Source organism: Pempheris klunzingeri, chromosome 3, assembly GCF_042242105.1.
Source record: "Pempheris klunzingeri isolate RE-2024b chromosome 3, fPemKlu1.hap1, whole genome shotgun sequence".
Lineage (NCBI taxonomy): Eukaryota > Metazoa > Chordata > Actinopteri > Acropomatiformes > Pempheridae > Pempheris > Pempheris klunzingeri.
The window spans coordinates 22,723,372-22,738,946 of record NC_092014.1 but is presented as its reverse complement, the minus strand read 5'-3'; the positions used below and the strand labels follow the sequence as shown (position 1 = coordinate 22,738,946).

Genomic DNA, 15,575 nt, shown 5'->3' with positions numbered 1-15,575 from the left:
GACACGATGGGCGAGCTTAATTTAGATGGATAAAAAGACAGTAATGTAATTAAAAAGTCTATTAGAGTCATCAAATGTCAATCTCTTTTAAATGTTTAAGGACAAACAGGAAAGATACAGACCAGCTGAAAGGGTGCAGTTCAGAGTTGGCAGAGCAGAGAGTTGATTTAAGTCGCTGGGGGTTAAGTCTTGTTGATTTAAGTCGCTGGGGGTAAAGACAGGAGAGAAAAGAAGAGAAGTAGAGCACAGTAAAATGGTAAGAAAGTGACAGCTGACAGGAAGGACTGTTCTTGAGAAACTGTTTAATTAAATGCTAGAGCAGATGGCTAAGTAGCAGGTGGCCGAGTCCAAATAGTGCCTGGGGAAGAGAGAAAGTGAGAGCACAGAAAAGAGATTGACCCGATGCTGTTAATGCTCAGGTGAGGTCCGCGGGAGCCAAGAGGTGCTGCTGAGGACAGCATACTGTACGACGTTTCCTCAGGAGCAAAGATGTTGAGGGTGAGCGGGTTGATGGCGAAGGGATGCATCGTTTAGACCTACAAATGCAACCTTGCGATACCTACGCCAACGCCGGCACAACAACACAAACCATCAACATCGAGTCAGGAGCGGGGACCATCTTACGCAGGTGTGATGCTGTCTGAAACGCTGTTCAAAAAAGAATTCTTAATCAAGGTTTAGACAGGGTGACTGAGCTCATTGTTAGCCCAGTCAGGGTGTGGAAAAGTCATTACAATCTCAGGTGTTGTTAGAAACTCCACATGGTGCAAACCACAGGGTCCAGTAAGCGCCGCTCGTCGGGGCAAATGTCAGGTGGGAGGATGAGGTGGGGGAGGGGGGGGAGGAGGAGGGGGGCATTGTGTTTGATAGATAAGAACAGGAGATGGGCATGCTCACACTGTGCTCATTGATCTGTGAGAGACCCTTTCACTGCCAGGAAGGCTGCAACCTGTTCTCCACTGGCAGTGAGAGGGTGTTAATCAGAAGATGGATGACACAAAACTCAACATGATAAACCCATTCAGGAGTATGCAATACTACATGTCCTTCACTGATCATTCGGCAGGTTTGAAAAGTGACTGCAAGTCAGTTCTACGATGATGATCATGCAGTCTAAATCAGCTCTTGTTGGGTAAGATACAGAGTTGACAAATGTTAGGGTAAACACCTTCTAACTCAAGAACAGTATGATCTTGGATCATGACCCTTGGTATAGGAAAAATGATTACAAACAGAGAAAAAAATTCTTTCTTCATGCACATTTCTAACCTAAGGGACAAACACCACACACAAAAACACACTCCAGGCATTCCCCTTTACTCACGTAGGCAAACTGTGATCCTGATTGTTGCTATTTGGAGGAAATGGCGATATAAAGGATTAAACCGGGCAGTTTCCTACACATGTTGAAGAGTGAGGGAACTGGCTGACAGATCCAAACTTTTAATACAACATGATCTCTTCACGCAGATACTTACAACGCTGCTGTCCTTCTTGCCTTTATGTGAGGAGGCCACAACAGCCAGATACTGGATGACCTTCTTGGTGTTCTCTGTCTTCCCAGCACCAGACTCTCCACTAGGGAGGGAAAAGCAAGGAGGGGATTAAATGTTGCGGAGGATAGATAGTGAGAGGGAATGAGAGAGAACAAGAAGATAAGCAGCAACGACAGGTACTCTGTTCACAGTCCAATAAGCTGGTTTAATTGAATGGAAATCATGTGCGGCAGAGATAGCTGCACCAACGCCTGACACAAAAGCATAATGTTATTGTTCAGTCTGCCCTGATCCCTGTGTGCCAAGATCCTCCGACCAACTATCATGTTCATAATCCCCCCGAAAATGTGACTTTAAAATGAACCCCCTCTACATATTTTAGAATTTTAAAACAATAGTTCTGAACAAGGGGGGGGCACAGTAACAATGGCTTAGGGTTAGGGTTAGGCAGAAGATCTTTCTTGGCATCTCTGTCTTTATTTGATAGTGGACAGTGCAGAGATAGACAGGAAACATGGGGAAAGAACATGCAACAAAGACATGCAGCCATTAGTCTTCATGCTAAGATGAGCTGACAGTGCTGGCTGAAGCTTCTTATTTACCATAAAGATATGAATGGGGCATCATGTAACTCCGTAAGAAAGTACGTAAGTGTATCTAACACATTGTTGATTAATTAAAATAAGTGGCTGCCTGTAAGCAGCACAGATTTAATGGCGTGACACTTCATGCAAACAACACAGGAGGGTTATGGCACAATTATTAGGAGTTAGATGATGGATATCCTCAGAGTAGTCAGAAACCTCATAGTAAAATATGTAGTATATTTTTTAAAGAAATTCATAACTCAAACTTTTTCAAACAGAAGCAAGGACACACTCTTTCCTGAAAATGATCTTGGACATCTTGAGAGAGCTGAACGTTGCCAGAGCCACCAGACAGCAATCCAGCACCCAGACACATCTTCAGACATGGGTCCATATAAGGCAAGGGGCGCTCCCTGTGTTAGGGTTTGGCAGCCCTGAGAGGAATCTAATTACTCTGTCCTGTTCAGGTTTGCTAATGACATATGACATCCAGGCTCCAACCATAGGCAACTGTTTGTGCAGGGTAAATTCTGATGGGAGTTTTTCCTCCACACGGTCTATCAAACTGTCTCTTACTGCATGTCCTGCTTACTGTCACTGCGTTTTTTGTTTTTTTTTTACTAACAACCATAAGATTATTTGAAGGACAGAATGCCACTATTCCAATGTATGATATGTTTTAATACGATTTTGTTACATTTACACTTTTCCTCTTTAAACCAAATTGATGATTTTCCCTACAGAAAATGCCCACAGTCTACAGAGCTCCATGAAGGGGATTCCCCCATTAATACATCTGATGCTTTTGAGCCCTCAGCAGGGTCAGAAAAGGGCTTGAATCTGCACTCTTTAGCAACATCCTGCCACTTTTTGGCCACAGTGTCCATTGCATTAGTCCAGTCTTTCACACACACAATGAATTAGACCGAGGAAACTGGTGACCCTGCTGAGATGAAATGTCAGCATCTCAAGAATGGATTTAGTTGGCTCCCAGCTATTTCCCATGGCAAAGTCTGGCTACTGTGTGGAGGAATTTGAGGAATATAATCACTGCAAGAATTATGGGATGTAGAGAAACACAGTAGAAACCCTTCTAAAAGCTGAAGCAATCCAGCGCTGTGATGTATGTGACATGTTTACATGTTTGTTGACCTTGTGGTGGTTGGATGGTTGCTTGTAGTGTTGTTGTACAAGGCAGCTAAATGATGAGGATTCCTTCATAACTTCATGATTTCTATAATGAAATGTTTTAGGAACACCGTCTTATTCTCTGAGTATACATTAAAGCTGATATCTTATCCTAATTACCCAAATAAGCCAATTAATACATTATTCAAAAAGTACTTTTATGTCATTATTAAACCAATCTGTGTCTTGTATGATACATGAAGGAGTTCAAATAGCTTCAAGGAACAAACTAGATTCACACTTATGCAATAATCTTATCTTCAGTTTAAATATACTGTAGAAAACAAAGTTTAACTCTAAAAAAAAAAAGTTTGACAGTGTACTTCAGCAATTGTTTTCTTGTTTGCAAGTAGAATAGATCATTTCTACCGTAATTGTAGCATGAAGAACAACTTTATTTTGAAAGTTGCTCTTCATGCTACAAGTGTCGCTGGAGTTTTGAGTGGGAAACTTTAAGCTGCTAGATGCACAGCCTCTATAATGGGCTGCTGTAAAAACAATTCTACCAAAGAACATACAGTAGAATTAAACACATGTGCGCACACACATGCAGAGGGAGAACGTCATGCATGACATTCCATATATCGCACCAGAAACATTTCTCCCATATATGGCTCCAGAGACCTGCTGAGGCTGAGAGCAGCTGTAGCTGAAATCTTAAAGTGGCTGTAGGGACCTGACTAATGTTCCTCAGAGCGGCGGAGTTTGTATTTCAGCCCTATTATATTAGTCCACTTCCAGTTGGTCACTTTAAACAGTTTTAAAACTTTTACTTTATGTACATTTTCTCATGACAGTATCAAACAAATCAGCATCATCTTAAACCATTACCTTCCCGCACATTGCATAAACGTTTCCAAAGTTTCCCTCTGATAAAGGAAGCTTGATAGTTGAGGAAATGGTCTGATGTGATCAAAGAATTTGCTGCATCCTGGTGTAAGTGCTGTAAATTTAGAGTAGAAAGAGCCTTGAGGGGGAGGCGCACCCTCTTTCATGTCCTTTACTGGGACCACTGGATGCTGAGCAGCAAAAGTGCTACTGTTAAGTAAAAACTAATACAGGAAATACCACAATCTCTAGTCAGCCACTGTTAATAAAGTAATAAGCACACACATTATACTGTAGCTCTTTTGTGGTGCACTATGATATCTGATGTTTAATGTCCACTTGTACATACAACATTTGGGCAATACAAACTGCAAACCCTATTGGATCACTAAAGCAGGAAAGGAAATAAATAATTAATTGGTTAATTAACTTTGTGTTCTAAGTTCGAAAGCTTACGCTGCTATTGCCAGACGAAAGGAGGCCATTTGTCCCTGGGTGTCCGATATCCCAGTCAAAGTTCTCAATAATTAGTTAAAAAGAAATAAACATACAGAGTGTAGTCCAAACATTTGGAGAGCTAATCTGGTTCTCCCATCAGGATGCAGGGCAAACTTCCTGAACGGGGGTTCTGAGAGGGGAGCGAGGCCACAGCCCTCTGGGAGCGCATTAATGCTCATCCAGTTTGCCTCCATTTGAATGCAACACAGTTCACTGCAACATAGTCTAACAAGCAGTCTGCACCCAGCCATCCACACAATTAGAAAAAATATCACTGTAGTGAATGACATTCTGAATGATTTCTTGCTGGTTGAGGCTGCGTGCTCAGAGACCACAGAGCTATCTCATTTATTTAAGTCTGTGTTTACACAAGCATTATGTAACTGTTCCTACACACACACACACACACACACACACACACACACACACACACACACACACACACACACACACACACACACACACACACACATCTCTGGCATTAATGTAACATCTAGGAGAGTTATTAAGGAAAGACAACAAAGGTGAGTTTTGTGGTGACAGATTTGTACTTACGTGCAGAGAATGGACTGGTCTTCACGATCTGTAGAAACAAAGAAAGTTTATGCTGTTAGGCAAATTTAATGACAACCCATTCACAAATATAATGTGTGAGTGCCAGGATCACTTATAAAGGCATAAAAGTGATGCGGTTAACCCAAGGAATCTGCAATAACCAAATTACAAATATGTATTTTTTTGTGTTTTACAAGCTCTATGTTTGACCTGAGGAAATGCGTACAGCCATGCACAATAGCTCAGTGCACTACTGCACATACCACATGTGAAACCACAAGCCTTTCTCCAGGAATAAAGATCAATCTAGCGCTAAACTTAAGACACCATCTGGGACTCAGTTCAAGTCTTAAGAAGAGTCTGTTTGATTTGTGAAGGCTCCCCCGTGCCTAAAGAAACATGTAACTCCCACAAATACTTAGATATTTAACCATGAAAATCAACTCTGAATGTGCTGAGCAATGAGTCATTATACTGTCTCCAAAAATACGCCTGGGAGAATACAGTGAGTCCATGTAAGGCTATTTTGTAACTGTATCCTTCAAATACGAGCCACTCCTGGGGGAGTGCGGGGAGTACTGCTCCAAGAAAAGATAACTTTGCTGTCAGTTTTCAACATGAAACCTCTTAGTAAACAACACCTTGAGGCTGCGCTGAAAAAACAATCAAATGTTGGAAAAAGACATAACACAGAGCAGTCACCAACAATGTCTCATCTTCATTCACTGAAGAGCATCATTCATGTGCAGCGGCATCATTTTCATACCGTGATTTATCACTGTGTGTGTGTGTGTGTGTGTGTGTGTGTGCATGCATGCGTGTGTGTGTGTGTGTGTGTGTGTGTGTATGACCCCTACAGTCCACAGCCCGCCCTGAATTGTAAACTAGCACGTTTCTCCGTTTGGACTTTGGCTGCTGTTCCACTGGTTCCATTCCTTACATACACATGCAAAATGCAGCCTGCTCCCTCTCTACACTTCCTAATTAAGGCAGATGGAGAGAGAGAGAGAGAGAGGGGGAGAGAGAGAGAGGTGACCAAGGTTGTTAGTTTTACTAAACCATCCAAAAACAACACTCAGTCTCACACCGGACTCCCAAGAGAGAATAGACAGCTTTTTTTGTCACTGCAAAAGCTCAAAGATATTTGTGTGACACTGATTCAGTCATGTAAAGTAAAACCCAATATACGATCACATGGAAGTGTCAGCGTCGTTGCACCTGTACGCCAAGCGCAGAAAACAAACATCAGTCATCTGCTGCAGGGGACAGCACACCCCCCCGCGGGAATTTCACATTTTTATCTCCTTCACATCAAAGACTGAAGCACAATTTCCGAAGAACGGGATCGCAGCCAGGATTGCAGCAAGAATGTTTCAAAGCTTAGCTGAGTTATCAGGATTTGTTACAGTTATGCACCACTTCCACGTCCATGTGAACTGTTCATGCTACAGCAGTGTTAAACATTGTGCATCATTAGCAACTACTTCATGGGAAATCCCACTAATGTATCAACAACAACAACCCTCTGCCAGCCACAGTGTAATATAATGAAGGCTCAAATGGGGCTCACAGATGTGCAGTATTAGTCTTGACCTTTGAGGACTCTCGAAGAACTTAAAATAGCTTTACAGTTCTTGTATATACATTCAAGACTCAAAAACAAGCCTGCCCATTATACCAGCTTTGGACTGGATATAAAGCTTCCAATGATATAAACGTTTTTTGTTAAATTATCATATGAGACCAGTAAATCAAAATTTGCTGTTAATCCCTTCTGCAAGGCCTCACAGAAACTAGAAACTATATTAAACAATCCCCTGTGGCTGTTCCTAGATGAAGGGGTGATTTATTCATAAATCAGGTATTACAGGCTTTAAAACAACTTGTCTGAAGGGGTTAGGCTAAGGGTTTAAATCTCTGTCATATTTGAAGTCACATCTTTTATGTGCTGGGTGCTTAATACCTATTTTAATACCTATCTTTTCTTTTGTATTTATTGACTGACAGTGCTGTCATTGCTTTTGCTGCTAACGTCATTACCTTAAGATGTTGTAAAAAGCAGTTTAAAGTCATGTTTTAACTTTGCAAACTAATTGGGTGGTCCATGAGCTTAAAAATCAAATGTCATTTCATCCATCACGAGGCTATCACAGGTCTGATTTGTTTATTCTGATAGAAATGCAGCAGATAAAAACACGCTCTTTTTCACATGGTGTCCAACTGCGCGATGTCCTCTTAATGCAGCTGTATGGGTTCCTCTACAGGGAGGAGCTGAAGAAGTGTAAACCAAACACCCACACAAACACCAATCAATCGTCCCCTTTCTTGTTTACTTGTGACACAATGTTTACACACCATAGCTGTAGCAGTAAATACAATGACTTCCTGTGTACCAGCCTGGTGGAGCTTAAAATCCCTCAATGTACACATATTAGTGAAAGTTGCAGTCTTTAACCTCTAAAGACCTGGCGTACACATGCGTGGACATCACATTTTGGGTTATATTACCATAGTAGTTAATTCTGCTTAGCTGGGGCCGTATGGACATGTATGTGGGCAAAATTATTGATATTTCATATTGTTTTTTGCGCCGTGATTTTCAAAACATGTTCAAAATACGTTTTGTATGTGTTATAAATACATGCAAAAGCAGTCAGGAAAAAAAACTGCAATGTTCAGGGTGGAAATAAAGAGTTTTGCACAATGACACAGTGACTTTATTGTGTTTTCTGGAAATTAAGACCGATTGTGCACATATGTGGACATAATTTTTCTCTAAAACTACACCATGTAAAAAGATGATGCTTAGGTTTTATACTTATCAGGGTCCAATAAGCCCAAAGAGCTCGGGTCTTAAGAGGTTAAGTAAGAGAAAGGATTAAGTCATAATACACATCATTAAAGACCTAATACAGATTTAGGGTATTTATAATGGCAAGACCGAAAGAATTCAGCAAATTTAACACAATATAAACATCCAGTCTGACGTTAATAGTATACATCCACAGATTAGAGGTGGATATTGTTGCAGCCGCATTTCTTTGCCTACTTCTTTTCACATGATCGCTTATTTCCAGGAGCTTCCAGATTTTTTGTCAGAAATCATTTCCGCACCAGTTAAGGTATCAGTTCCCTTAAAACACTGAGACATTAACTAAAAGAGACCACCTGAGAAGCAGACTACCATTAACAGTGTATCTAAGAGTGATCACTTCCTCTTCTGACGCACGAATGAAACCACTTAATTAGAGAGGCAGCATGAGGCTTACAGTAGGCTTAGTAAAAATACATATCTGTGACTATATAGGTGGAAGAACTGACGAAGATTGACAAAAACTGCAAAAAAGCACATTAAAGCTTTTATGTGGTTCAAGATTTGCCATTTAGCATTTTATCTGCTGAGTCGTGGAACCCTGAGGGTGCTAACAGACACTTCAGAGCTTGTAAGGGCTGTTCTTGTTCTTGTTGTCTTGTAAAATCCCTGGAATGATTGTTAGCTTTTCCTATCAGCTTGTGTGACACATATATGTAAAAAAACATTTAAAGATTATTCTAAATGCCCAAATCTCTTCTTTTGCAGTGAAAAATGTGTTTCACTTATCTTGTACTGGGGAGGACATCCAAAAAAGTACATTCAGAAGTATTTAATCATTGTTTTTGTTGTGATTCATCCAATATCTTCTGTCACATTGGTCCTTAGCAGCACCAGCTTCGGTTAGTTGTGCTTATTTGACGTCTGCAGCTACACTATCAGTTTTGGCAGCTCTCTTTGCAGTCAGAGAGATTGGATGGTATGTTTTTAGAAGACTGGATAATCCCACGTTCTTTAGAGCTCTTTAAGCAATTACTTCCTAGCTTTACTGTCAGCTCTGTCCAAACATACAGTTTCATTGGGAAAGTCATCAAACCATAGGAGAGAAGAACAATCTCAGACACATTTAATAGGACCTTTTAACCTCTCCTTTCTCGCAGAAGAGGAGAAATCTTTAGGTATTTACACTGATCAAGGGAGGAAAAACATACAGTTTGAAGATATGAATGAGGAAGGAGAGGCTGCTGGAACAGGAAATGTTTTACTGCCCTCCACCCATTTCTCAAACCCGATGTCACCTCCTCTGAGGGAACATCCTCATGTCAACATGAAATCCAGTGGGCACGACCCCCTGGAGCACAAGATACAGATTCTATGGGAAACCAGTTGCTCTAGAGTCCTGCCACTGCAGGCTTATCCCAGAGCCATTTACTGTAAGCACGACTTTGCCAGGCCAACTATCGTCACCTCTATGAGACACTGACTCTCAAATGGGCCAAAACATGCTCTTTAAGGTTTGATTATTTCTTTCTCACCCTGTAACCAGCCTACTTTACTACTTGCAGCAGACAGACAGGCGGCTGATTGTGGACTCTGACAGCGTTGGCCTGTTTGTGGTTTTTAACCACTTTGTAACACATGACAGAGCGAAATGCAGCCAGCTGTCATCACCCAGACAAAAGCGAGACTTTTGACAGCTGATACTGCAGCTCACCCACACCATGTCCTAACAGCGAACACTTCAATTTGACAGAAATCGCTTGCAAACACACAAGGCCAGCAGCTTGTAGCTGCACTCTAGCAGTTTGCTTGGGTATGTGTGATATCTGTAAGCGAGTTACACCAGCTCTTATGTTGATATCATTCATTTGATTTCATCAGTTTTAGTTATGAGATGCTGCAGCCTAAAACGGGACAGGTTGGACAGGTTACCAGCCTGTCACAGAGCCAATACAGCGAGAAACAGAACAGAAGCTAGATTTCTTTAAGGGGTAAAGGTTATGTGATTTGCATGTCTGTCCTTACCTTACAGATGCAGGGATAACAAGAAAACTCCACAAAGGGAAACTCAGAAATGATATTGCTGCCCCATCAGAGGAAAAGGAGTGAGGTAGATAGAACTAAGGAGTGCTGGAAACATCCTACCTTGCATCATGTTTCTGTAGGCATTATCAGCGATGGAGTAGATATGAGGGGGCACTTCATGTCGTTTCTTCCCTTTGTACATGTCGATGATCTTCTCTGAGTAAATGGGCAGCATTTTATAGGGGTTCACCACCACGCAGAACAGGCCGGAGTACGTCTGAGAGAAAAGACCACAAGGAAGAGGAGTGTGAGTGAGGACTGCCTCTGCATGTTTGTGTCCTTGTGTCTCTATATTTGATAGGACTTAAACAAGTCAAGGATAGAAAACAGTGAGAAAGATTGAAATAAATATAAGGACATTTGGTTCTGCCTCATCTTTTTTAAGATGATTAGTTAGTTAGGGTCAGAATTAGGTTCAAAAAGGGCTTAGGAAATCAAAGTCAGCAGAAAATAATCACTCTTTATTATAGTGTGAGTGTAGAATTGTGGGAGCATTTACATGTTTTTACTGTATACTTACATAAATAAGGCCAGAGAAGTACCTCTCACGGATATTGTGCAACACAGAGGCTTCGTTCAGGCAGGTGAGCTCAGCCATGTCCTCCACCTTGCTGAACTTGGGTGGGTTCATCTTCTGGATGTCATCCTTGTTGACCGTCGCCTTCTTGGCATTGTCAACCAGCTCCACCAGCACCTCGTCGCCGTGCTCCTCCTTGATGGAGGCCGCCTCGAAGCCATGCCTCTCCGATGGGACCCACACCAGCTTCTTGGCTGTCCAGTCGGCCTGAGCCATGGGGCTGTTCAGGAAGTCTTTGTCAACAAAGAGGAACTTCTCGTCCTCGCTTGGGGCCTTCTTGGACATCTTGGGTCAAGGTGGAGGGCCAGCTGTTGAATGGAACAAATTAAATGGACGTTGGAAAAGAGTGAACGATAAAGGAATGGCGGGAGGGAGGTGGAAAGCGAGGAAGGAAGGAACTAATGTAGGAGAGGGAACAAAGCACGCCAGGAAGGCAGGAAATACATAAAGATGGGAGGGCAAGAAATGAGGTTTCGACAGAGTATTAACATTTTACAGGACGTGATACTGCAGTGATGCACAAATTATAATTACAGTATTTTAGAACTCAAACTTCATAATACACATCATAAGTAAATAAAAACCCTCCTGCTAGTTTTCTATTTCTCTTCTGGAGTAGTACTGCAATACATGACGGGTCTCTTGGTATAGGACACATTGTAATTGTAACTCAAAGAGTTAACATGTTTCATTCATCGGGGAGTTCCACAGTGCAGTCATTCTCACAGACCTCCACCCCCTCTCAACCCTACACTTTCACACACGCCTCAAGGGAGACGCACAAACAATCCCCCTCCCTGATTTAGACAGAAAGATTGAGGCTGGGAAATTGATTTTAATGAACTGCGTAACAAAGACGAGTGCATGTTATCAACAGCTTTATCTGAAATATCCTCAAATTATTAATGCTCGCTGGTGTTTACTCACACTCAGTCATTATGTCAGCGCTTAATTGACAACATCCATTTTTTTCCTCGTCTTTCCCCCTCCATCTCTCCCTGCCTCTCACTGTCTCTCTGCTTGGAGGCTTCAGTCTCGTGCTGTGATGACCATATATGGGCCCCTTCTCTGGAGCAGGACTCTTTTCTGCGGACCTAAACAGCAAGGCGAGTGAACTCCCAAACAAAGCCCATATAGGGAATAGTATGTCTCTTGCTAGCCTCGTCGTTTACTCCAAAATGATAACAGCGAGGCAGAGAGCCTGAGGGGGGACCGGGGCTTTAACAATCATGTTTCATATGGGCCCCTGGCGGCATTCATTTTTAAATGCAACAGGGAGTGGCTGAATTATGAACAAGTGTCTGGGACGGAGCCATGTCTGGGAGCAGTACCTGCAGTGGGAGGTACTGCAAAATGCAACCAGGAATAGGTGCAGGAATTGTACTTGGACCCAACTATTAACTTCTATTAGAGACTAAGTAAGAAATACAGCATTATTTCAAATATGTCACCATGTTCTGCACTATAAGTCTAACTCAACCCACTTAACAAAATTGGTCCTGTGATTTTAATACTACACTTAAACCAAGTCATGATGTGTCAAATTGCATCTGAAACGAAAGCAGAAAGCTTAGTGGTTCCTGGATTACAGATAGTGAGTCACTGCTGTCACAGGCTGTTACTTCCCCTTCTCTCCATTCCTCTGTACAGTGAAACTGGCACACACTTTAACTGAGTGGGAACAATATATTTTTAAAAAAAGCCTCTGAGACTCTGAGAATGAACCCCAGGGACCATCCAAACCAAACCACCCAGAAACTACTGAGAGATGTGCATAAATATTAACTGGAGACAGAGACAGACACTTCCTATTTGTCAAAAACCCGCAGAGCCGGCGGATAAGTCCAGTGAGGCGAGCATAGTTCTGAGGAAGCGAAGGGACCAGCTGATGCTTTGATGATCAGCTATTTCTGCGGATAAAAGTAAACAGACTTTTCCTGACACTCCCCTCCCCGTGCTAAAGTGTGTGCAGCCAATCGAGGTTCTCCTCTTTAACTTTCCTCACCACCGTGGCTGAATACCTCCGGAGAGCCTCCTCTCTCTTCCTCTCTCTCTGTTGTGCCAACGCAGCTCTGTACTGAGCCAATGTAACTTGAAGAAAGCTGTCTGAAGTGGGGCTGACAGGATAACAGGTTGATACACAGTGACTGGAAAGTGGAAAGTGCGACAGCCACCACAAGGCGATGCTGGTCACCAAATCCATCATGATCCATGATCTAGACTCACAGTAACACAGGAACACCGTGCGCTGCACACAAACTGGATGCCCTGCTTACTTCAGTGCAAACCATCAGCTCAAAGCAGTATCACATTTCTGTTTAGATGATCAGATCCCTCCCTCTCTAAAACATTTGGCTGGGAAGAAAATATCACACAAATCTATGATGTGTCCAATAACAATGACTTTGCTTTAGAGCCTCTATTTAAAATAATAATAAACAAGCTGAAATGTCACCCAGGAGACTACGTGACCTTTCTATTTGTGGGTGAAAAAGGTTGACCTGCAGGGCCTGTGAATGATTTTACTCATTTCCTCTCTTGGCTGTTTCACAAACATTCTTCCTGTTATCATCTTGCTAATAATCCCTGACACATTAGGATGTCTGTGCTGCTGTATGATAATTAGGATTACTGCACGAAAAGAATTAAATCATGAAGACTGAAATAGATCAGTGACGACACTCTGTTTGTCCCATTAGAGAGACTGACTGCAGAACTGGCCATTTAAATCCTAATATGGCAACCGAGTATACAATCACTACATAACTGCCTTATCTTTCAGCTATGCCTTGATGTTAAAGGTGACAAATCAAAGGCGGATCATCTGGCAGAACATCGCTGTGCAAGAGTCCATCTCAGTGTAATGAAGTTAAATGCTCCTTTAATGAACATTTCATGTGAAGACTGACAAATATGGGTGAAATGGATGTGAATATTAATGCACACAATAATGTAAAACAATCAAAAAGTTAGTGCTTGCCATCCCTGATAGGCTTTCATTGGTGACATGCGAAAACAGGACTCAGTTTTTACTGCAGTATCTGCATCTTCAGCCACAACAGACAAGCAGCTTAAAACTGCCATATTTGGAGAACAGGAAACTCCATGGTTAGAGTCATGCCTGTGTCTTTACCGAGATATTCAGACCTTACTTCCTCTTCCTTCCTTACATTATGCTGCAGCGTGGTGCAGTGAATGCACCATCATTTTTACAGTGTTTACAACCAAGTCACTGTCTAACACACTTTAGTAAATACACAGATGTTGTTCTGTGTAACTGAAAAGTGTCACTGAGCTCATCTCATAATGTACTACACACCTGAACGCCTTTGTGGGACCTTAAAGGTCTCATTTTCTTTAGTGGGTGACAAAAAGAAGTGATGCAAACACAGACCCCCCCTGTCAAAATGTAAGCTAGTGAGCTACAGCTAATCAGTTTCTGAATAATGTTTTAGAGCAGCACAGGAACAGTAGAAAGTTTTTCTAGCATGCATTAACGTTTCCTCTTAACACATACAGGGATAAACTCGACAGAAATTCCTCTTCCTCAAACGCAGTAAAAGTTGTTTGAGGGATGACAAGTGCACCGCAGCATCACCACCCGCACACAGACACTCCGCAGTCAGTGAAGTACTCACATGGTGTGAAGAAAGGTGTGTTCAGGGGAGCTTTGGGTTTGGAAAGTCAGGGTTTGGAGCGGCCGGCGCTGACGAGGTACTCCAAAAAACTAGCAGTCCAAATGACCCCAGTCAAATTCAGAGCCTTACCATTTAAACTGCGCACTGCTGTGGCCCTCCTCCTCCTCCAGCATCGTCCAGCGGCAGCATCTGTGGGCGGGGCGGGAGGCAGCGGACATGCGCACTGCGGACACCGGCAGGCTGGAAGAGTCACGGTGGGTCCGATGCGAATGGACGAGATAGGTGTTAATCAACAAGTCAATATGTTAGTCAATAATACCGTAATACCAGTACTTACCCCCCACATTTAAGTGTTTAAAGAAGCATAAAGTGGAAAATAAATACAAGCACCATGAAACTGTATTTAAGTACAATACTTGAGTAAATGTTGCTGATTAAGATTTGACTTGCAAAATGTATCATAAAATTATAAAATATGATGCAGTTTTATAGATTAAATAACCCAACCGTGTAGCAGCTGTGTAATAATAAGCTTCACCAGGAGCCACTATCACATTAAAATGGTAATAATATTCAATTAATAAATCATGGCAATATAACAGCTGTAATATAACTGTTCACTCTTCTGCTTAATTCAGCGTTTAAAGAACAGTTTGCTGGTTATACTTTTGTGTTTAACTTTTAACTTTACATTTTGGGCTTTTTAACCATTTTTTTCCTCTACGGTGAGGTTTTATTTATATTTTTCCCTGATGAGCTGAACGTTTATCAAAAACCGAGAATCCCAGTGCATACTGTAGGTTTGGCATCTATAGTACACAACATGTAAAATATTGTGTTAAAAATCTAAAAAGGCATCACAATCCTCGGATGGAAACACAGCCATTAAAACCTAGTGGCTGCATGCTCCCATCTCACACCCTGTAGACTTTTTATATTACGCAATCTGCTCTCACTCCTCATAAGGCAAGCTGTCCCCAACGCAGGAATCCCCCTTTACTGAACCAGCTCCAGAGAGATTTCCCCCCAATGTGTAGCTCATAATTCACGTAATGAATGTCAGCCTGCCTGTGTGTGAGTACATCCCATACATGTATCTCTATCATTACGCACATCACATTCCACCATCACAAACAGGCCCACCCCCCTCCATCCCTCTCCTGCTGCATCCCTCCTGTTTCCAGTTTCTCTCCAATGGAACTTCCTATATAAGGACACCAATCTATTTTCGCCAATAAATCAAGCTGCTGGTTGATAGCTGGGGCCTGTTTTGTGCTAGAGACACGGCACTGCGCTATGTGTGTGTGTGTG

General features: G+C 42.1%; 1 protein-coding gene across 3 annotated transcripts in view; it reads right to left on the bottom strand.

Annotated features, from left to right (window-relative positions):
- The window catches only part of myh11a (myosin, heavy chain 11a, smooth muscle), a 28,923-nt gene extending 14,554 nt beyond the window's left edge, over positions 1-14,369 (bottom strand). For 2 of the 3 annotated variants that reach the window (XM_070827845.1, XM_070827847.1), the window contains exons 1-6: positions 14,265-14,369; positions 10,570-10,934; positions 10,110-10,266; positions 5,153-5,180; positions 1,479-1,578; positions 1,325-1,351 (exon numbers count right to left, since the gene is read on the bottom strand). In XM_070827845.1, the coding sequence (XP_070683946.1) occupies positions 1,325-1,351; positions 1,479-1,578; positions 5,153-5,180; positions 10,110-10,266; positions 10,570-10,911 (654 nt within the window). In that variant the 5' untranslated portion in view covers positions 10,912-10,934; positions 14,265-14,369. The remainder of the gene's footprint in view (positions 1-1,324; positions 1,352-1,478; positions 1,579-5,152; positions 5,181-10,109; positions 10,267-10,569; positions 10,935-14,264) is intronic. The other variant, XM_070827846.1, reaches the window with a different exon arrangement.
- Positions 14,370-15,575: the final 1,206 nt, after the last annotated feature.